The sequence below is a fragment of the Empidonax traillii genome, unplaced genomic scaffold (assembly GCF_003031625.1).
Source record: "Empidonax traillii isolate 1590-97213 ecotype Southwest subspecies unplaced genomic scaffold, ASM303162v1 scaffold780:size295419, whole genome shotgun sequence".
In the NCBI taxonomy this organism is placed as follows: Eukaryota; Metazoa; Chordata; class Aves; order Passeriformes; family Tyrannidae; genus Empidonax; species Empidonax traillii.
Window position 1 is genome coordinate 116,735 of NW_020955973.1, and position 21,000 is coordinate 137,734.

Consider the following 21,000-nt stretch of genomic DNA (forward strand, 5'->3'; position numbering starts at 1 on the left):
TTCTTGTGGTTGGAATTCAGTTAGAAAGACCACGCACAAACGGGCCCTGGGGCAAATTTACACCATTTTAACAGCATAAGCGTGCTCTTATCTGACTCACGGGGGATCTGCTGTTACACAGCGAATCAAGTGCCCTCCGTGTAATCGTTCAACCAGTTCCCTCGTGACCCAGGGGGCACATGCTCTGCCTCCCACAGGAAATGTCCTGCCTGTCCCTGTGCCTGTCCCTGTGCCAGGTGGAGGCATCACTGTGCATCCCAGCGTCCCTGCTGGCAGCTCCTGAGCAGCACCCCACATTCCAGCCCTCAGCCTGCCGTTCATGGCTTCATTCTCCAGCCAAGCCCTGGCCAGCCCTGCCAGCGTCGGGTTATTTCGATACAAATGCCTCCCCTCACAGCTTGCCAGTGGGGATGAAGAACCACTGGGCTGGCAGAAAAGGCTGCCAGAATTCCTGCCCTAATTGCCTCCAGCAGGGGAGGGGAGATGAAAAACTTTAGGAGAACATAAGTAATGAAAAGGTTCCAGATTCACAATGAGCAGTGATTACAGGCAGCGTTAAACCTATTCTGTAACTACAAAAAGTGACCAGTTTATACACTGCTGCCTTACATAACATCTGCTTTTGTTTTTCCCCTTCACCTTGTTATCAAAAAAAAATCAAGGCCTCTTTGCTGTTTACCCTCTAACTTCATTGAAGAGTAAATCCTCTTATCATGCACTTCACTGTAACAGGTTTGCTCTGTACATGTATTTTCCAGAAAATTTCCAGCAGAACTCACTGTGCTCATTGCAAGAACTGTTATCAATCACCTGTTTTTAAATAGACAGTGATGCATACATAGCCTTGGCACAGGGTTTTAGACCTGTATTTCATTTACCTTGAAAAAGAAACGTGTTTAGCAGAGTTATCTCCTCGTGCCCTTGACCTCTACCAACTGCCAGTGCTGAAGACCCAAGGGCAGTAAAGAATTTATCCCTTTGCTACCCACTCAGTGAGTAGCTCAGTGAAGGTTAGGGTCAGGCCATGCTAATAAATTGAATTTAAGCATTTCTAATGTGGACAATATAGTGCCTACCCACCTTCTGCTCTCTGCCTGGAATATTCCCATTTTAACACATGCATTATTACAGCCCCACTAGGCACGACTGTCAAGTGTCAGCCTGAGCCCAGAAGCAAAACACGACAGAGCCCTTAGGGAAAGTGGCCACTGGGAGCTTCCTCAGCTCTTGTGTGTTCTCAGAAGTGACCTAAGTAAGAAGGAGGGAGCTTAAAGAAACTGCCAAAATGGATCCTTTCTGGAGATACAGAGAGCAGCTGCAGCAGACTCAGCCTCTTGTCTCTGCTGTGAGTGATGAGCAGGACAAAAAAGGAAGCCAGGAGGAGTTCCACCTCTGACATTAGCAGTTTTTTCTGAGGCTCTTGACATTTTTAATAGCTTTTCAGTTACCCAAAGTAGATGTGATTTAACTTGATGTTATAATATTAGTACTGTCTGCTGTGTAAAATGAAACACTAGAGATATCAACCGAAGTACAGCACAAAGGGAAGGTAATTATAGGCGGTATTTAAGCCTGAAGAGTCAATCCTTTAAGTTTCAGGGCTAATGAATTCCTGATAAGAATCTTCTGAGCCAGAAAACTCATGGTGGGACTGATAGGGAACACCAAATCAACTTGAGAAAACAATCAGAATTTGCCAAGCACAGGTAGTTACCCAGTCCAGACTGATCCCAGGAAAGGCTGGCAGCACTGTGCCTTTCTGGGCATTCTGGAAGATCTCAAGTAATACAGACAAAGAGACCGAGGGGGATGGGGGCTGTCTCACCACTCTGTTTCTGGGTTTACCAAACAGCAAAACACAGCAGCTTCCCAAATGCTGAGAAACAGACATCTGAAGATCATGAATTAATTTGTTAGCAAATATCTTCATCCCCTTAACCAGCTCAGCCAAAAAGAGCTTCAGTCCCAAAGAAACTCAGGCCTCCACATGGCTTTAAGCTTGGAACTTTCCAAAGGAAGGCAGCCCAAAAATATTTGCATGCAGACTGGCAGCTTGTGTCCCAGGCCCTGGGACAGAAATCACTAGCAGAGCTCCAGAGCTCAGAGGGGAAATGCTGCTCTGCATGAAACTGCGCAGAAAGACCAGATACTTCTCATTTGACACAACGATGGGCTGGTGATTTTTCTCAGATTTTTTGTTTGTTTGTTTGTTTGTTTTTAAGGCTAGGTTTCAATCACTCTCAGTCATTTTCCCTCAAATTAAAACCCCAGCTGTTAATTGTAGGTGTTTCATCTGTAGGTGAGTCTGTGAAGCTGGAGCCAGCACGGTGGAAATCCCACACTCAGCACCAACAGGCTCTGCTGAACGGAAAGAGTAACAACCCAACACAAATATTTGGACTTCTCTTTGTTCCTGGCAGGGCTCTTGCAGCACACACACACACACACACACACACACACGAGCAGATTGAGTTGGGTTTGTGCTAGGATGGGAGAAGCAATAGCAACGGGGCTGGGTGTGAGCCAAATCCAGCACGCAGGAGAGGCAAAAGCTGCTCCAGGGCTGTGCCCAGGTGTGCAGGGCTGGAGCACCAGAACTATCAAGGCAGGATGAGTTGGTTCCTGGAATCTTATCAGATCAAGGATGATTTTTTTTGAGCATGAAGAGCAGCACAGGGCAGAGTCTCCCACGGGTAAATCCTCTTGTAATGGGACTGCGAGCAGAACTGAACCGACCACCAGAAGATACAGATCTTTTGCTCCACATCTGAGCAAAAATCCAGGTGGTCCAGAACCTGGACCTTCTGCAAAACTGCTCCAGCTTTGTTACGTCCCACTTGACCACAGCAAACCTTTAACCAGACAAACAGCATCCTTCAAAGCAACAGCATTTTCTTGTCCTTATTTTCGGAGGAAGGGCGATTGTGTGTCCCACCGGTTTCACACCTGCTGCAAATCCAAACACAAGGGGACCACTGCTGTGGCCCTACCACAGCAGAGCTGTGGTAGGGCCACAGCAGTGGTCCCCTTGTGTTTGATGCTGTGGAAAGTCGTGCAACTCCCCCCAACCTTCAAAAAGCCCAGAGCCCTCCACTGCTCAGAGCCCAGCAGACCTGGTTTCACTGATAACAGCAGCACAATTTACACACCCCCGGTGGAAAAACAAACAGCCTGGTGGCTGATAGGCCTGATTGCCTGGCTGCCAGCCCAAGGAGCAAAGCTTGGGAGCACAGAGGAAAGGAATTCAGAAGACAGGCCTTGAGCCAAGCACCCACCACAGAGGTTATTTGAGCAGGGACCTGCACTTGCACTGGGACAAGGACTAAAGCTGAGGAGCACCTGTGAGGGCACTGTCCTCTCCAGCTGGCTGCTGCTCCACTCTCCCTTCTGGCCTTGGATTTCACCAGCAATCACAAGGGGCTGCTTGTCTCCTTGTTTGGAATATGAGTCCCTAGTGACATAACTTGCAATCAATACAAAAGGCAAGGTTAGCATTAACTTCTAATATTTCTCCCACTGCTCCCCCTGCCTTAATCCAGCATGTTTTGCCAAGTACTAAATAATACTAAATACTGCAAATACCTAGACATTTCATTTTCTGGCATGAAAAAAACAAAACCACCCAAATTAAATCTGCCCTGCAATCATGGCTTCAAGAGGTAAGAAGTGAAGGAGAAAATCCAGTAGCAGCACTGTCTTTGCTGCTCTATCCATAGCAATGGGCTCAGCCAGACACAGCAGCTGCACAGGCTGCTCTTCTGCAGTGCTGGGAACAGCCACCCAAAATACCAGTCTTCAAAAGTTTCAGTGCTGGGATGGATACTCACAGGTACCTGTCTGAATTATTTCTTAACATTTACCAGAGCTCTTCACATCCATCTCTGCCAACACGCTCCAGAGCCGGCCGGGTTCAAGCGAGGTGAGAGCCCTGAGTGCAGGCAGAGAACAATAGGACACTTTCTCCCTGCTATCTGCCGCTCGGGTACAGCCCCGGAGCTCCCCTGGGCACACCTGCCCTGCCCAGCCCAGCCCAAACAAACCTGAGATAGCGTGGGCAGACACACAGCTCTGTCTGCCGGCGGAGCCCGCTGGCTGGTGAATGTTTGCTCACCCTTAAAGAGACACGGGCGAGCACGTAGGGAGCAGGGTCGGATTAAAACTCAGCACCTCGGCTGTGTTTGCAAGGCTCAGGATGGCATTAGAGCACTTCCCGTGCTTTGGGATGCTTCTTCCGAGCTGGTAAAGCAGCCCCTTCAGGTGTTTGTCAAGACCATTTCTCTTGGCAGCCTCCTGAGGGGACTCAAGAGGACAGGAATTGCTGAAGGATCAACATCTCCTGGCAAGCACTTACCAAGTCGGCCCGTACCAGTCTCCAGATACTCATGCAAGGAAATATTGCCCCTGAATGGCTTTGCTCAGGACCTGCAGAGGTGCCAGCTCGCACAGCTATAGCCACTTCATCCTGCCCATGCCAAAGGGACTGGTAGAACAGGGCAAATCACAAACCCCTGTGCTCAGGGTAACGTGGGAGGCGAGGACACCTGCGCTGGCTCCCAGTGGGGTGGACAACAGCAAATAAACAGATCGCCTCTGGCAGCGCCCAGAGGAACGTGTTTCACTTTCCTAATGAGAAACAGCCTCTGCCAGTGGAGCAGCACTGGGGCCATCCCCCTCTGCACGACAAACACAGCAGCAGCTCTGCTGCAGGTCTCCCGACAGATGAGCTGCCGTGACAGAGCACGCGGAGCGAAGTTCTCCCGTTACGTCACTGCTACCTCGAGTAACCCAAGGGGGAAGAATAACAGCCAGGCTCCTCGGCAGCATGCTGCCAGAACTGTTCAGACAGGCTCCCTGGGGCAGCCATCAGCTTGCTCCCCTGGCAGGCTCATGAGCTTTGAGAGCTCGGGCCCATCCGTGCCCCTGAAGGAGATGGAGGCCAATAAGGACGTGACTTCCTTCATTCCTGTAAGTGCAGGAGGTGCCAAGTGTCTGACATGTGCTTTGTAAAGCAGGATTAGCATGGGCCCTGCAAAGCTCTGCTCGCCCAAGCATGGCTTTTGCTTAGAGGGTTTCTGATCTCACTTGTTTATCCTGATTGTACATGACCATGAAAGCCTTCCAGAGCCAACAGGGATGAAGGAAGTGCATTCCTAATGAGCTGCTCCCTCTCTTCCAGTAGAGGACTCAGCAGCCTACACAAGGCATTGTTTTTAGTGAGACTAGAACAGGATCCATGTCCTGATTTTGGATAAGATCTACTGCAATCTGCACTCACGTGACAGGAACTCATGGTCCCTCTCTTATATCCCCCTGGGACAAAAGGGGGAATATGAGGAAGACTGGGTGTGGGAATGCCATGCCCCGTTCTGCTAAGTACTGGAAATACTCTCTCCTCCCTGGGAAGTAAAACATCTGCACCCCCCTGAGGCACAGTGCTGGGAAAAGCAGGAATTCACTTGTTTGCAGGGGCACCACAGGAGAAAGAGACACTTGAACATCCAGAGCTCCAGCCAAATTGCTCCACTTTTCCTCATGGTCTCCTTGCCTGGGAACTCTGCTGCTGCCCAGCAGACACACCTGGACAGATATTTTAAAGCAGCATCACAGACACCTGTCAGATCCCATCACACGGATCTCCCTTCCACAGATGTCCCCAGGTCATTCCACATCTGCTTTCTCTCACCTGCACATTCCCAGGTCAGACTATTGGACTACTGACCAAACATGACCCTGGCTGAGGTCATGCTGCCCTCTGATGGGTGATGGTCACCCATCATACAGAGACACCAGAAGCTCTAATCACTGGTGCCTGCAGAGCTCCAGGATCTTCTTTACTAAGAGAAGACCAACTCCAGCTCAACCTGTGCATTTTCCCAGTGGGAAGGGAGAACTTGGTGGCAGCAGATGAGGAAAAAGGAAGATGAACACAGCAGTGGTAAAAAGGGAGGGTGAAAGCAGATAATTGCTGTAAAACACTGAGCCCTTTGCTTCTACATGCTGAGGAAATTAGAGCAGTTAGGAACGATGACATTTCAGATAAGCTCAAGCTCCGCCATGCAAATAAGCGGAGCAAAGAGTTGCACCCCTCCCTGTGAGCTCTGCTCAGAGACAGGCTCCAAGGCAGGAGCAGGGCTCTGTCACAACCAGCCCTCATTGGCCACAGCCATTCCATCACCTGGCAACTTTGGAAACAAGCAAATCCACCCCACAGCACTGCTGCCTTGCTGGCACACAGGAGCTGGAGCAGTTGAGTTGTCACCCAAGTAATCTTGGAGTAGGAGGGCGAGTCCCCAGGAACAGAGGAGTTGCAGGACATGAAATAGCCATGGTACTTTAAGAGAGCTGATGATGGATAACTGCCACATGAAGATGGCCCAACATCACAATTTTCTATTCCCCAGACAAACCCAGCTTCAAATCCAGAGTAACCATCAGTTTTCTCAGACTGGAAAGAGGATGAAGACATTGTCACCGAGTTGCCCCGGGCCACCAAGCTCCCTGCCTTAGTCCACAGGGAGAATATGTCAGAGGCCCTCCTGGCTTGGCTATTTCTGCAGTACAGATGAGGTGGGAAGCAAACCAGAACATTTCTACCCTTTGGAATTTAATGGAGGGACTCTGCATATAAACAGGATTCCAAAAGTCCCTTATTCTTCTCCCCAAACCCTCCTCTTGTTCTGATAGAGAAGAACAGACCACATGCCTGGTCTGGAGTGAGAAACCCTCTTGCTCCCAAGGTTTCCAGCTGCACAACACATTGGCTCAGCCTGGATTGGCACATTTGGGATGGTGAATGCCTCTGCCCAGGATCTGCGTTTCCTCACATGAAGCCCAAAGACAAGTTGCCACATCTTGAGCGGCACAGCCCATAAATCTTGACACAGTTCCTTGGGAAGCTCGTGACGTTCTGTCCTCACTGCAGCAGAGTGGTCCTGTTACCAGTGCAGCTCTGCCCCTGCCAAACTGGGCTTGTTGAAAGATAGCAGACAGGATCACTGCCCCAGTGAAAGTCAGGCGTGTATCTCAACTTACTTGACTGGTTTGGGTGTGCAGTCAAGCTCAAAACTCTTAATAAACAAAAAACCCAAAACAAACCAAAAACACTCAACCAAAAAAAACCACAACAAAACAACCAAAAAAAAAACCCCACAAACAAACAAACAAACAAAACAACACCACACCAAAAAAAACCAAAACAAAACAACCCCCTCAGACCACTGAGCAATAAGTCCGTTGGAGCTGGGCAACCTAGTGCTGAGTCAGGGTTTCACTGCTGACAGAATCGTAAATCCCAGAGGGTTTTTTTTAAAATCAGGGACCAGAAGTTTGGGTGGAGGACAGAGAACTGCCCTGGCAGCTCTTAGAGCAGCTCTGTTAGTGCTACAAGGTCAGCAGACACTTGTACTGCAGACACTCCAGAGACAGCCCCTGAGCTCCCCCATTTACAGCCCTAGCACATGCCAACAGAAATCCTCTGCATACCATCCAGCTTTCCTACCCTCTCCTATTCTTAGCCCAAGCTGGTCTTCTTATAGACTATTACTCAGCCACACACCCTGGTTTTGGCTGTCCTACATCCCTCCCCTCGCCTGTTCTAGCCCCACGAGGCCAGTCAGCTCCCCTTGCCCAGGAACTTCAGAGACAAACAAGTAAAGCAATCCACAGTACCACCTTCCCAGGAACTGCTGGGACACAGAGATCCAGGACAAGACCCTTTCTCCTGGGCAAAACACCCCTTGGGCTTTGCTGCTTACGGCAGCATCAGCATCGTACACCGCGCTCACCTGGCAGAGGGCATGGAAAAAAATCAAGGTGGCAAGTCTGGAACAGCTCTGGTATTTGTCCTCTCCCAAACAGGCATCCCAGAGGCAAAAGAGAGCCCCACACCCAGGACCTTCAGCCAGGCTGCACCCCAGGAGACAGCAGCGTTCCTCCATCCTCCCTGAGGGCTGTCCAGCAGCAGCAGTGCCTCCATTCCTGCTCCATTTCTGATCATCAAAATGCAAAATGTGAAGGAGAGAAGGGTGCGTTGAAAGCCTTTCCAAGGGCTTATTTATAAATCACAGTCCTCCACACTAAATAAACTTAATTTAGCTTGAGGACACATTAGTGACCACACCAGCTCAGCTGCAGAGCCACTGGTCCTTATCACCTCAACAGGCTCCTTGGCTGGGCTGGAGAAGCCATGGAAGTGTGTTAACCACATCCCTGCCTCCTCTGATCCCTCATGGGCAGCTTCTGGATGGTTCTTTTGCAGAAAAACAAACCCAAACAAAGGAACAAAACCAACCAACACCAAAACCAAACAAAATCCCCCAAACAAATAAAAAACAAAACCAACATCAGCAACAACAAAAAACCACACACATACAAAGAAGAAAAAAAAAAAGAGAGAATAAAAAAGAGAGTGTGTCTTCCTTGGGATGCTGTGCCCCTACGTGGCTGTATCTCCAAGAGGAACCTGTAACATGCTGACATTTTTGCAGAGTCACTCCACTTCAGTCCTTAAGACTTAAGGACTGAAAGTTGTGTCTTCATGACTTGAGAGGAAGAAGAGTGGTGTGAATTGAAGGCACAGCCCATCTCCCACAGCTCTGGCAGCCTCTGCTTGGCCCAGCAGGCAGAGGTGGGGTTGGGGAGCTGCTCAGAGCAGAGCAGGACCGGTGCAATGGGAACACCAGAGGCAGCTTTACTCAGCAGAGGGAGCTGCTATGCCTGAGGATTTTTGGTTTGTATTTTCCTTAAAGGATATTTAGTGGTTTAATGGGATGTTTCCATTGACTCATGACCCATAAAATCACACTGTAGCACATCGTCCTGAAAATAGCTGCACCTTGTGAATGCTTGGGACTATTTAAAAATGCAAATAGCAGAGAGGGAAACTCAAGGTGACCCCTTTTTATCTCTCAGGAGGCAACTGTGCACTTCTGCCTTTCCCGTTGTGCCCCAGGGGGCTTTGTGTTACTCCTGGCCCCATGGCCAAAGCCCTGGCTGGCACCAGGGGCTCTGGGCAGCCTTGGGACCCACAGTGACACTGCCTGCTGCCAGGTCTCCCCCAGGAGCTGTCCCTGGCAGGGCAGCCAGAGACATTTCTGCAGGAGCTTTACAGGAGCTGGGCAGAGGAGAACAGTGTGTCCCAGCAGCTGCTGCCCATTTCACTCCTTTAGCACCCCCTGACAAAAGCAGCCTGAAGGGCCCTTGGCCTCTCTGACATCTCTGCCACAGCTCTGTCACAGCTCCTAGCACAAGTTCCCACTCACCGCTTTCAAGGACTCTCAGATGCCCAAATTATACGGCAGAAAAATTGATTAGCAAAGAGGAAAAAAACCCAAAGAGGAACATCCTAATGCAGTGCTTGACCTTGCTTCTCCTGCTCCAAGCTCCCAGCAGAGGCATCAAGAGGAGTTTGAGGCTGACTGTGCAGCCCCCCTCCCACCTCCAGCTCATCCTTTTCAGCACAGCCAGGTATGGCAGAGTCACAAATGAACGCAAACACATCTTGATCCCTCCCAAAACATAATCCAACCTGACACAGGAATTCCAGGAGCAGGACTTTGTGTGCACGAGTCAGTCTGGGGTAGCGGGTGTAATTGCATCTCACGTAGCTGCACTCAGCAAGGTTGCTGCTCATCTAGAGGTGAGGCTGCTCAGAGCAGCCAGCACCTCACTGCAGGTGGCAGGCTTGGTCTGGCACGGGACCGGGAGATCTGCGTGTAGGCAGCCAAGGTTTATTAGAGAAATTGTAAATTCCAATGACTCGGATACAAAGATAAGCTGCACTGCCTTCTGAAAGGCAAAGGTGTTTCTGACCCATGGAAACTGATACAGGTTACCCAGACACCAGTGACCACAGCAGGGGTGCCAGTGAAACGATCACCTTGCAGTTAACCTTAGGAGAGCCACAGTTTCTCTCTGCCCAGCACATCCAATGGGATGTGCACACCGTGTCAGCACATAACCACCTCCTCCCGCTGCTCTCAGCAGCGTCTCTTCTGTCCCCTCTCCATCCCAGCAGCTCTCCCCTCCCTCGTTTGCCGTGTTCAAACATCCAGAGCAGCACACCTCTATGGAACATTTCTAAATTCAACGTCGGGCTGCTCTCATCTTTGACTGGATGGGGGAATAAGAAGGTGCAGAACTCAAAATTTGTTATTAGACCTTAAAACTAAAATAAAAAAATAATAAAAAAAAAGAATCAACCAAAACCCACTGTTCATTTCTCATGGAGAATTCAAACCCTTCACTGGCATGTTCCTAGGAATGTGTTTTGTTTTTTTTTTTTTTTTTTTTTTTGTCTTCTGCTTGCAACAGTGAGCATCATGGAATTGTATCCTGCAGCACCATGGAGTTGTCCCGCCGGTGGGGTGAGCTGTCATAGGGCTGCTGTCCACACAGCTGCCAGCCCCAGGCTGGCAGTCAGTCTGAGCAGGGGCAGGGCCCTCAGGGGTGGCGTGCCCGAGGTGCAGGAGCAGACCTCGTAGCCGTTCTCGGAGCGGCTCTGGTCGTGCTGCCCCGGCCTGGAGCGAGCCCCGGTCCTGCCGCTCCCGGCTGCCTCGGGGGAGTCGGCCTGCATGTCACTGCACACCAGCCAGTCCCTGGCAATGGACTGGGGGTAACCAGGCTGGGCCTCCAGCTCGCTGTCCAGCACCTTCCAGTACTCCTTGCCCCTGAAGAAGTAACTTGCACCTGCAAAGAGACCAAAAGCCAAAGGCGAGGTGAGAGGCAATGGGCGCTCTCCCAGCAGAACACCTGAGTCAGAATCACAGAATGTTCTGAGTTGGAGGGGACCCACATTGGTCACTGAGTCACTTGGAGCATTCCCACCCCAGCCCAGCCCTGGGGAGTGGAGGCACATCGGTGCTTGTTGCCAGTGCTCCCTCTTGCTGCAGGAGGGATGCTCCAGAAGACGATGCTATGCCTGACTGGGATCTCTCACACCAGACAGGAGCCACCTCTATGGATAGACAGTGAGATTTTGCCTCTCCTGTGGTGGGTCCTAGAGCAGATGCACCTCCTGGTGCTGTGGCTGTGTGGGGTCAAGGCCCTGTGAATCCACAGCTGGACACACCTTACACACCTCTCCATGGCCATCAGTGGACTGTCTTGTAACAGGGCAGGGTAAGGCTGGAGACCTCACCTACCTGTTAATGACCTGAGGTACTTGCTGCCATCCCTGGGCTCAGAAAAATAACCTGAGCATGGCAGGGAACCTTCAGCTCTCAGGTGCATTTTTTTCCCCACTCTGAACTGGGAGGTTGGGAACTCTCTAAGCAGGTCCCATGCTCAGGAGGACTCCTACCTATGGGAATGGCTTATCACTCTCAGTAGCTTTGAAAATTCAGCTTTTCCTCTCTGCCTGGTTTAATGACTGCTATTACACTGTTAGGCTGCCAGTAAATAAACCCTGGAAGTGCCACTTTGTTGTGACTGGATGGCTGGTTGTAAATGTCTCCTGTGACAAAATTTTTGTGGTCTTTCCAGCGGGAAGAAACCACTGAGAAATCTCATGCCCAGAAAATAAGTCGTAACTCTGGGGAAAACATCTCCTTTGAAGGTATTTTCTGTCTGCATCCTCATACAACCAGCTAAAAGAATCCAATGACAACAAAACCAGTGAGGAGCAAATCAGCCCTCGCTAGGATAAAAATCACTGCAAAGCAACATCAACTGTGTTCTTTTAATAAAATAAAATTATTAGCCCCTCAGGATGTTTTTGTTGCCTGTTTAAATTACAAAGTGTTTCAGTGAGCAGTGTGGGGAGCTCTGGCTGGCAGCACAACTCTCTCTTCATCTTCCACACACCAGGAGCTGCCATCCCATCAGGGCCTCAGCAGCTAGGTCGGCAGGAGGGTAGAAGGGGCTACAGCTCAACACAGCACTGTTTTCTTTCCTGTGTTTTTTGAATGCGGACTCACCGTCTGACCACCTCATGGCATCATCCAAAGGGCTTGGTATTCCCTTCCACAGGGTGGTCTCTGAGGGGTAGCCGGGGTCCATCCTCCGCTCGTGGTCGTCGTAGCGCCAGTAGAGATTGTCCTTAAAGAAATAAGTCTTGTCATTGTGGGCCCAGGAGAACGCGGCGTCGATTCCTCCCGGTGGCAGGCCGAAGTCTGAAATGGGCCGTGGGTATCCCTCCTCCACGTTGTTGTCCTTGAAGACCCAGTATCTGTCTCCTGTGGGAAGGAAAGAAGCACAGAGCAAAATTACATTTGTTTCGCGGTCAGAACCAGCTTTCCCTCACGGACGAGCCGATGTTTTGTCGTCTGTTGTGGTCACAAGCCTCGGGACTGAGCTCTTGGCGTTTAAGGATGGGAATGGGAAGGGGTCAGCCCACTGGGGAACCTCTAGCTTTGAATTGTTGCTTTTTATTGTCAGGCTTTCCACGGACATAGCCCTGCTTTGCTTCTGAAAGCGTGATGGTCCCAGGATACGAACATGTTACTACACTTGTCACTTTTAGGCATTTGGTGGAGGCATTTGGTTTTCTGCCCCCTGGGGGCAAGAAACAAAGATACATGCACCTTTGGTGGGCAAAATGGGCACCTTCTGCCTGGTATTCAGCTCCTGAGAAGCCAAGTGTAGTCCTGCTCTGGAAGAGAAATCACCACACTTCCCAGAGCCAGACGGGCTGAAGGACCTGTGGATTTTAAGAGGATGTACAAGGGCTGCACAAATCCCATCTGAGCAGCTCACTGCTCTTCAAGTGTCTACACAGGCATCTTCCTCAGCTCCACCTTGGGCAGTAAACCATCAGTATGTTGTGGGTTTTTTTCTCCAGTAAAAATAAACATGATGTGACTGGGCCTGGGTCTGTGTGAGAACAAGAAAATGAACCCAGATGTCTCAATTCCTTCATCATCCTCCAACCACTCGGGAATTCGTTTTTACAACATCTCTTTGGGAACCTGCAGTGTCCTTTTAGGTATTACACAACCTATTTTAAGGATCAGACTTTTTCCTCCCTCGGTTTTCTCGAATATCTGAAGAGGCCCTTAAATGCACGCCCATGTATCAGCAGCAGGACCCTTAGAGGCCAAGGTAATTTGTGTGCTTTGGTTTCTGTCCAGGGATCAATGAAACAGCGCCAGAGGGGGAGAATGAGACAGTATTTTATAGCTGGATGGAAAATCCTGAGTCCATGTTGGGAGTTAGGCAGGACCAACACAGAGCGTGTGGTGGCCACGGGCCTTGCAGGGGCAAGACACCAACTGTGGCACATCTGGAATTCCAGCTGGGAGGAGCCCCTGGACCTGAGCTGCTGTCTGTCTGTCCATCCCCAGCAGGCAGAGCAGGGAGGAAGGGGAGGAAGCGAGCGAGTGCTGCAGACCGGATTGGAGGGAGGGTCTGGTGCCAGGCATAAGGGCTGCCATGCTCCAGCTGGCCCCGTTCCCTCTGGGAAAGCAGAGCAGGGCAGGCTGCCTGAGGCAGCTGGACACGCATGGCAGAGCCTTCCACGGGCTGATCCGTGGGGAGATGCAGGGCTTGGCACATCTCTGCAGAGCTCGGCGTGCCAGCGCTCCGGGAGGGCTTTGGCTGTGCTTGGAGGGACTTCTGCAAGCACAGGGGCTTGCACAGGGCATAAGCCACCCCTCCAGCCTGGCTGGAGGAACTGAAACCAAATTATTGCTTCCAGAAGCGCTTGGTTCAGCGCTTCTGAAACTGATAATTGCACCACATTTGGAGCAGAACGGTCCAGAGACAAAAAGCAATTTCCAGCCAGGAAGGCTGGGATGTATTTAGCATCTAAGTGCACAACCTTTCTGAAACAAGAGTCAGTGCCTGCCAGGAGCCTGAGTGACACTGAGGGCATGGGTGGCATCTAACCAGCATGAGTGGATTGTCTGTGGGGGACTCAGAGCCATTTGTATAGAAACCAAGAGCTGATCTGTTCCTCCAGCTCTTCTGAAAGAAGGGTGTGAGATTTTTTTAAGCAAAAAGATAGGATGACATCACTTATTTTAAGAAAAAATGTGGAAAAAGAAATATAATTAGCAAAACCAAGCTCTTCAGTTTCATTTTTGTCCCCTCTATGACTTCTTCCCTCCTCAGCAACAAATATTAAAAAGAGAAAAGGCCAAAGCAGGAACACAGCACCTGTGGAGTGTGCGTGGGGGTGGTTCCTGCTTGTGTTCCATTCTTGAAAAGCTTAGATTTCAGTTACATTTGCCTGAACTTTATCTTCAATGACACTTCCCTCACTTTCTGGGGAATGTGACTGCTACCTTTGGCCTGCCCTCTTTGCCAGCTGCTTTCTCCTGCCTTGCTCACAGACAGCAGATCTCATACCTGCCCTGGGAGATGCTCAGTGGCTGGCACTGGTATCTCCTGCCTGCAGGAGAGGCCAAAACGCTGCCAGGGTACCCTGGCACCAGGTTGTACATTGAGGGGACAAAAGAGCTCCCTCCAGCACCGCGTTTGAAGCGCTCACCTTTGAAGAAGACGATCTTGTGGTCGCTGGTTCTCTCGTAGACCGCGTCCAGGCTGTCCAGGTTGAGCGGCAAACCCCGCCAGAAACGGTGGATCTGAGCCGGCTGGAGGGAGACCAAGTGCTTATTGCGAGTCAGTCTCCAGAAGTACTTGCCTGGAGGGACAGACTGGACATTACTGAACCACACTCGACCCACCGGCACAGAGGGACAAGCGCCGGGCAGGCGGGTGGCAGCGGCAGGAAGCAAAGCGTGTGAGATGGGAACCGTGAATTAGAACCATCCCGCTCTCCAGCAGCAGCTGGGACTGCTTTCTATTTCTGGCAGCCATTAGAAGAAATCCCCCCCCTTTTTTTTTTTTTTTGGATTAAAATAATCCTCTGCACTGGAGTTGTCACACTCCTGGCCACGGTGTGAAGCTGTGCCAGTGAGCTGGGGCAGGCAAAGAGGAGCCTTTCATCTCCTCCCTCCCTCTCTGCATGGGATCTTCTGGGAGCTGGTGGGACCAGCCTATTAGTAACCTTTAGCCAGGGTCTCCAAAAAAACATCCCTGTTCCTCCTCTCCCGGAGCAGCCACAGCTTCCTGCACAAAAGATGCTCAGCTGCTTTGCTTTTGGGAATGTCTAGGATGTTATGATTAAAAATAGAAGAAGGTTTTTTTTTTAAATGAAGAAAGGGAGTAAGAAAATAGAGGAGGAGGAAACCATGCAAATCTGGAAGGGTTGAGGTTGGGAAGGAGGCACAATTAAGGACTTTGGTACCATCTAGAGGTGCAGGATAAGCAGGGACCACAGTCCTGCGGAGCTCCCGGAATGAATGTACTGGTGGTGCCAGCAAACACACTTCAGCGCCTGCAGCAGCACTGCCCCAGATCAGAAAGAGTATTTCTGGAATATTTGGGATATTTCTGGAATATTTTGAGTAATCTGGGTTCCTCTGTGGGAAGGATGACAAACCTCTTCCTGCTAACAGAGCCTTATGTGGGATTTCCCAGGGAGTATTAACGAGTTTTAGGGGCAACTCAAAACCCAACTCTGCACTGGCTTTGGGATTCTCAGCCTGAGCTTTTGCAGCGCTCTCTGTGCTGTGTTTTCCTTGGAGAGCTCCACAGAGTGGTGTGAGCTGAAGTAAGATGTCTAAGAGGCAACTCTCGACTTTGCCTCATATTTGTTATTGCCTGTTAGAAATTATTGCCTGTTATTTACATCTGCTCTTGCATGGATTCCCATGGGGAGATAAGCAACAGAAACCAGAGAGGCATCTTCAGATTTGTATTCACGACACTCAGCCCTTTCTCCAGAGCCGGCAGATTGTGACACCGGCTTTTAAAATTTTATGGAAATTGGATCTTAGCCTAATAATGCAGGAGGCAAAACCCTAACACTTAAACATCTGCAGAGAGGGAGCTTTATTCTAATTATATGGATTTATATCATGTTCTTGTTCTTCTGCTCCAGTTTGCCTATTTGCTCTATCTGACTGAAACACACAAATGAATAATACATCCCAATATGGTAGGAATTGCCATAATTACAGATTCTTTTTTAAAGAAGTAAAAAAACCCGAGGATTCAAATTTGGTGGCCATTTTTACATTGATGGAAACATATGTAATTAAATAAAGATGATCTCTGCATCTCTAATTAGCAAGGCACCAGACAAAGCCAGATTTTCACTTTTTTTTCAGCAAGAAATAGAGAACTCAAGATAATTCCTTCCTTAGCAGACCCAGTATCTGAACTTTGAAGCGCCCTGGGCTCCTCAGAGGCACGAAGGGAAGCCCTGGAGCTTTTGACATTCATCCCTCTGCGAGTGATGGGCTCAGCGGGTGAACAGCTGCAGCAAGCAAGCCTGAAATCTACCCCCAAAGTCAGGCACAGCCTGAGTCCTTGGCTGCTTTGGTTGGGTTTTTGATAAGCTATCAGGAAAAAGGAAAGGAAATAAAGCAGTTAAGTAGCAAGGAATTCTGAGTGTGATGGCCTGGCCTGCTCGTCGAAGTGCTGCTTCATCAGCCAAAGCCAGATCCAAAAAACAACCCCCCAACCTCACGTTTGTTTAAAAAGCTCAATTTAAACCCCTCTCTGAGCTGGCAAACTAAGCACAATAAAAGCCAAGCGTGAAGCCCTGCTGTCCCAGTACGTGGTCGGTGGGTTGAGGCAACTGCTTTCTTTAATCCCAGGTAATTCTGATCCCAGCTGTGCACCAGGCTGTCCAGATTTTGGATGCCTCTGGCAAGACTGCTGCACACGCCATGCAGACACACACGCAGGCCAAAGGTGTTTAAAACTTCAGGGGTCTCTAGCGAGGCCCCTACATCAAAGCCAGCAGCGAATTTGAAGTGTGGAGAACCCCCCCACTGCCTTCAGCGTGACAATCCAGGGAGCCCTGAGGAGCTCCAGTCCTGCTGCTCTCCAGCCAGGGAACCAGGTGGACCAGCTGAGAACAAAACGTCCATCGATGGAGGTTGCTCAGCACCAGAGGTCACTGAAATCCTGCCCCAGAGGTGACATCCCCGCTCCTTGGTGCCCAGGGTGGTCCGGGGGCAGTGATGGGAGCTCTGAAAGAGGTGCTGGGCTCTGCAGGCAGATGTGCAGCTGTCATCCACCGACCCTGTGCTCTTTCCATTTGCATTTTGGCCCACAATAAATATATCCAAAAATGGACAACTGAGACGGATTTATCCCCGCTTCATCATTTTTTCCGCTCTGTGAGACAAGACAGCCATTTATCCTGACACCAGTCCACGTCTCTGATTTTCCCTCCTTCCCTGTGGCCTTTTGGAGCTGGCATCTGAACAAAGAACGTTGTGGAACAGCCCCTGTATTGTGCTCCCCACTGAGTTCCCTGGAGCCCTGTCACCGTGTGTGACCCGAGGCTCTCCCACTGCCATACCCAGATGGGTTACACAAGCCTGGACGCTGCTGCTCACCCCTGGGGCTTCTGCTTCCCTGCTGGATGGCTTTGGGGTGGCCAGGGATGGAAAAGAAGTGCCCAGTGGGCATTTTTACATCTCGGAAAGATGAGAAAGAAATCCTGCAGAGTCCGGCCTACGCAGGCTCTGTACGGCTGAGGAGGCACCGATGGGATCCTTGCCAACAGCCGGGCACCCTGGGGACACCCTGCCAGCAAGTGTTTGCTGGCACGAAACCAGACGGTTTGCAATTGCACACGCGCTGTCTTTGAGTGATGCACAGCAAGCAGCATTAGGGAAGGTGAAGCTTGGAAGGAAACGACCGCTGGAAGTATCCCAGAAAAAAAAAAACAGTGCAGTGTTGTTGCTGTTCCGCTCATCCCTGGTTCAACCTCGATTTTGACTTCGGTAGTGCAGACATCAGATTTTAGTTCTTCACCTGGGCAGTCCAGGGGAATGGATGAGAGTACGAATTGCTGTGTTGGATCGTCACCAGTCCGGCCGCTTCAGAGGGAAGTGTTAAATCCCAGGATTGGCACGTGGACATGCACCTGCTCTGCCTGGAGTTAGGACACACATCCCACAGCAGCTGCACACCGTGGGGACTTGGGCAGGTGGGTTTGCCTCCGGTGGTCTCTCCTCCCTAATCACCCACCAGAAGCCCCCCATGCTCGTGCCAATGAACTGCTCTTGGCCACAGGTCCCACAGGTTCACTATGCCCTGAGTTAAACCACATCAATTTTAACAATTTTAAAATAAATTGTGTTGTAGTTTCACTGGCTTTTCCCTTCTTTTTGGATAAAAATAATGCCTGATTTACTGTTCCACCCTTTGGATACCTCTACCCCAACCTGTCTCCTCCTCCTCCTCCTCCCTCTCAGCCCCCCAATGTGGGAGTTGCCTCCCTGGGTCTGCAGCCCCCATACCCCAGGGCAGCTCATCCTCACCACCCAACCCCAGCCCACACCAGTGCCACAGCAGGGTGACACAGGCACAGAGCCCTGGCAGCCACTGTGCTGGGGGCAGGTGCTCACCTTTGAAGAAGAAAGCCTCCCCCCGGATCTGGGCCACGGCGTCGAAGTGCGTGTTGCACCTGTTGGGCACGTCCCGCCGGAGCCTGTGGAAAGGCGCCCAGGTGAGCGCAGCCCAGGTGAGAGGCCGTGTCCCCCCTGTGCCTCCCATCCCAGGGACTGCATCACCCCTGGCTCTGGAGCCCTTGGCAGAAGGCTACGGGCTGTGCCTGCCTGCCCGCCCCTCCTGATGCTCAAACCCAGCCATGTGCCCGGCGGTTTCCAAGGCGAGCTCAGGCAACCCTCAGCCTGAAGCCAGCTTGTGGCACACAGCCCTGGGCCACCAGGGGCTGGGAGTCGAGCGAGGACACGCTCTGCATCTACCAGGCAGTGAGGCTGGTGAGGGCTGAGCTGGCCTCCCAGCCCGCCGTGGCTCGGCCGGCTGCCCCAGGGCAGCAGGACACGTGCACAGCAGCCAAGCAGCTTCTCATCTCGCTCCAGTGGCTCAGGACGTGGCTGCTCCGAGGCTGAGCTCCATAAACGCCAGTGGGAGGTGACAGAGCTGCAAAGCAGAAAGCAGCTGAGCCTAAACAGAGGGACCTGGAGGAGCGATGATGCCACGGGATACCCAGTGCAAGACACCTGGTGAAAAACACCTGGTGAAAGGCACCCAGCAAGGGGCAGCTGAGATACTGAGCTGCCTTAACAAGGTGGGTGGGGGAGGCACAGAATGTGAAGGACAGAGAGCCACAAAGCCCACGTAAGGAATGATGATTGATGGAGGAACAAGGAGAGGATGCTGGGAACATGCACAGAAAAGCTGCTCTGGGTGAGAGGGAAGCATAAATCTAATCTGCTGATGGGAGAGTTGTTCAGGCTGCCAGCACCAGCTTCACAGCCCTCTTTGGCCACAAAATGTCAGATGTGGAGGTGAACCCCACCCACCCTCTCAGCACATGGGGCAGGAACAAGGGGGTTGGCACAAACAGGTTTTCTGCTCCTCCTGCTGCCAGTTTGAGACGGTGGTCAGGAGACAGCAGCAGAGAGAAAGGCTCTCATGTTTCTAGGTCAGAACACAGCCACAGAGAGCCTTGTGGAAAGTGCTATTAGACGCTATGCAGGGAGAAAGATAATTAATGGCATTCAGCACATTCCAGGAAAAAAAAAACAAAACAGAAAAAGAACCAGGAGGTGAAGGTGACCTGCTCCATCTCTGCCACTCTCACTTGGGGTGCTCCTGGTATCTGACAAAAACGTGTGTGACCATCACCTCCTGCCTTTTGGTTCCGTGTTCCTTCTCCTCTTAACTGTCCTGCTGTCCTGGCAGTAAAGCAATTTGGTAACTCCAACGTTTATTAATGAGCCAGATCCAGAACTTCCCTTAATGAAGACACGCTGGTTGCTTGATGGCATCAGTTTAAGCAGTCCTGTGCCAAGGCAAACCTGTGTTGGAGTCAGGCTATCAGTCCACTTGTTCCAATATTCACCCCCACAGGTACACTGGGGAGTTGCTCACCGTGGAAAGATTTAGCTCAGTTATGCTTGTGCAATTCAGGATCCTGCTGAGGAAGTTTGATTAAAATTTCAGCAAGAATGAATTTACCTAAGGGTGACGGGGGCACGTTTCCATTCGTATGAGTAAAATTTTGAGTCTTAGGGAATCATCCAGAGGGTCCAGAGAGAAACAGCAAAGCCAGAGTGATCAGGCAAGACACTGATGGGGCGGAGCTTCACTACCACACATCCTCTGCAGGAAAGGAACTAATCTGACTTACGGGACAGTGGAGCGGTTCTCTGGCAGCTCTGGCAGGACGGGATGGTCGTCTGTTTTGCTCACTTCAGGCTTGGCAGTGGGGGACACGGATTCCCTGACTCCTGGGAGGAAAGGCAAGAAGCAGTAGTGGGGAAACACCATCCTCTCCACCAGCTCCACTCGCTCCAGAAAACAGCTCCTCCAGTGTGTCCTCCCACAGCAGAAACGGGCTGGAGCAGGGTGAAGGACACAAACTTACCATAGAGCTGCCAGATTCTGACTTTGTCCTCGTAAGGCAGGTCATACTTCAGAGGGTCCCCCACTGGGCCTTGGTAGTAGGGTCTCATGATAGATTCTATGGCAGAGATGTGGGTCAAGCCAATGGCATGGCCAAACTCATGGACAGCTACAGCAAACAGGTCCATCCCATGGGCATCTGGGGATAAAGACCAAACTGGAATTAAAGTCACTGCATGACGGTTGTATTTGGGGGGATTTGGGTGGGCTGTGGGGAAAAAGTGCAGGTATATGTTGGATGAACAGAAAGAAAGGGAAAGAAAAGCTTTGGAACAGGTCAAGCTTTTTTTTTCCAGCTGGAGACTAAAGTGTACCATACCAAAATAAAGAGCAACCCAGACATCAGCCCAGACCAGCCTCTTATACCCAGATCCCTGTGGGCACCTGAGAGAGGGCTGGACAAATGGCTGAGACAGCACCCACGTCACAACCACCATGATTTCAGGTATTGTAATGAACAGGCAGTGAGGTTGGAAAGGTCCCTGTGGAGCTCAGGGGAGTGCCACGTTCCCTGGAGCTAAAGGAGATGTGGCACAGAAGCAGCCATGGCTAATCCTGCACAATCCTCAGTGCTCCCCACCAGTCCTGGGGTGGTGGAAGGGG

At 50.9% G+C, this 21,000-nt stretch overlaps 1 protein-coding gene across 1 annotated transcript in view; it reads right to left on the bottom strand.

Annotated features, from left to right (window-relative positions):
* Nucleotides 1-10,296: 10,296 nt before the first annotated feature.
* The window catches only part of MMP17 (matrix metallopeptidase 17), a 56,463-nt gene continuing 45,759 nt past the window's right edge, over nucleotides 10,297-21,000 (bottom strand). Inside the window, exons 5-10 of the mRNA XM_027901378.1 lie at nucleotides 20,360-20,536; nucleotides 20,123-20,222; nucleotides 18,372-18,454; nucleotides 14,429-14,581; nucleotides 11,916-12,173; nucleotides 10,297-10,686 (exon numbers count right to left, since the gene is read on the bottom strand). Coding sequence (XP_027757179.1) covers nucleotides 10,373-10,686; nucleotides 11,916-12,173; nucleotides 14,429-14,581; nucleotides 18,372-18,454; nucleotides 20,123-20,222; nucleotides 20,360-20,536 — 1,085 coding nt within the window. The 3' untranslated portion in view covers nucleotides 10,297-10,372. The remainder of the gene's footprint in view (nucleotides 10,687-11,915; nucleotides 12,174-14,428; nucleotides 14,582-18,371; nucleotides 18,455-20,122; nucleotides 20,223-20,359; nucleotides 20,537-21,000) is intronic.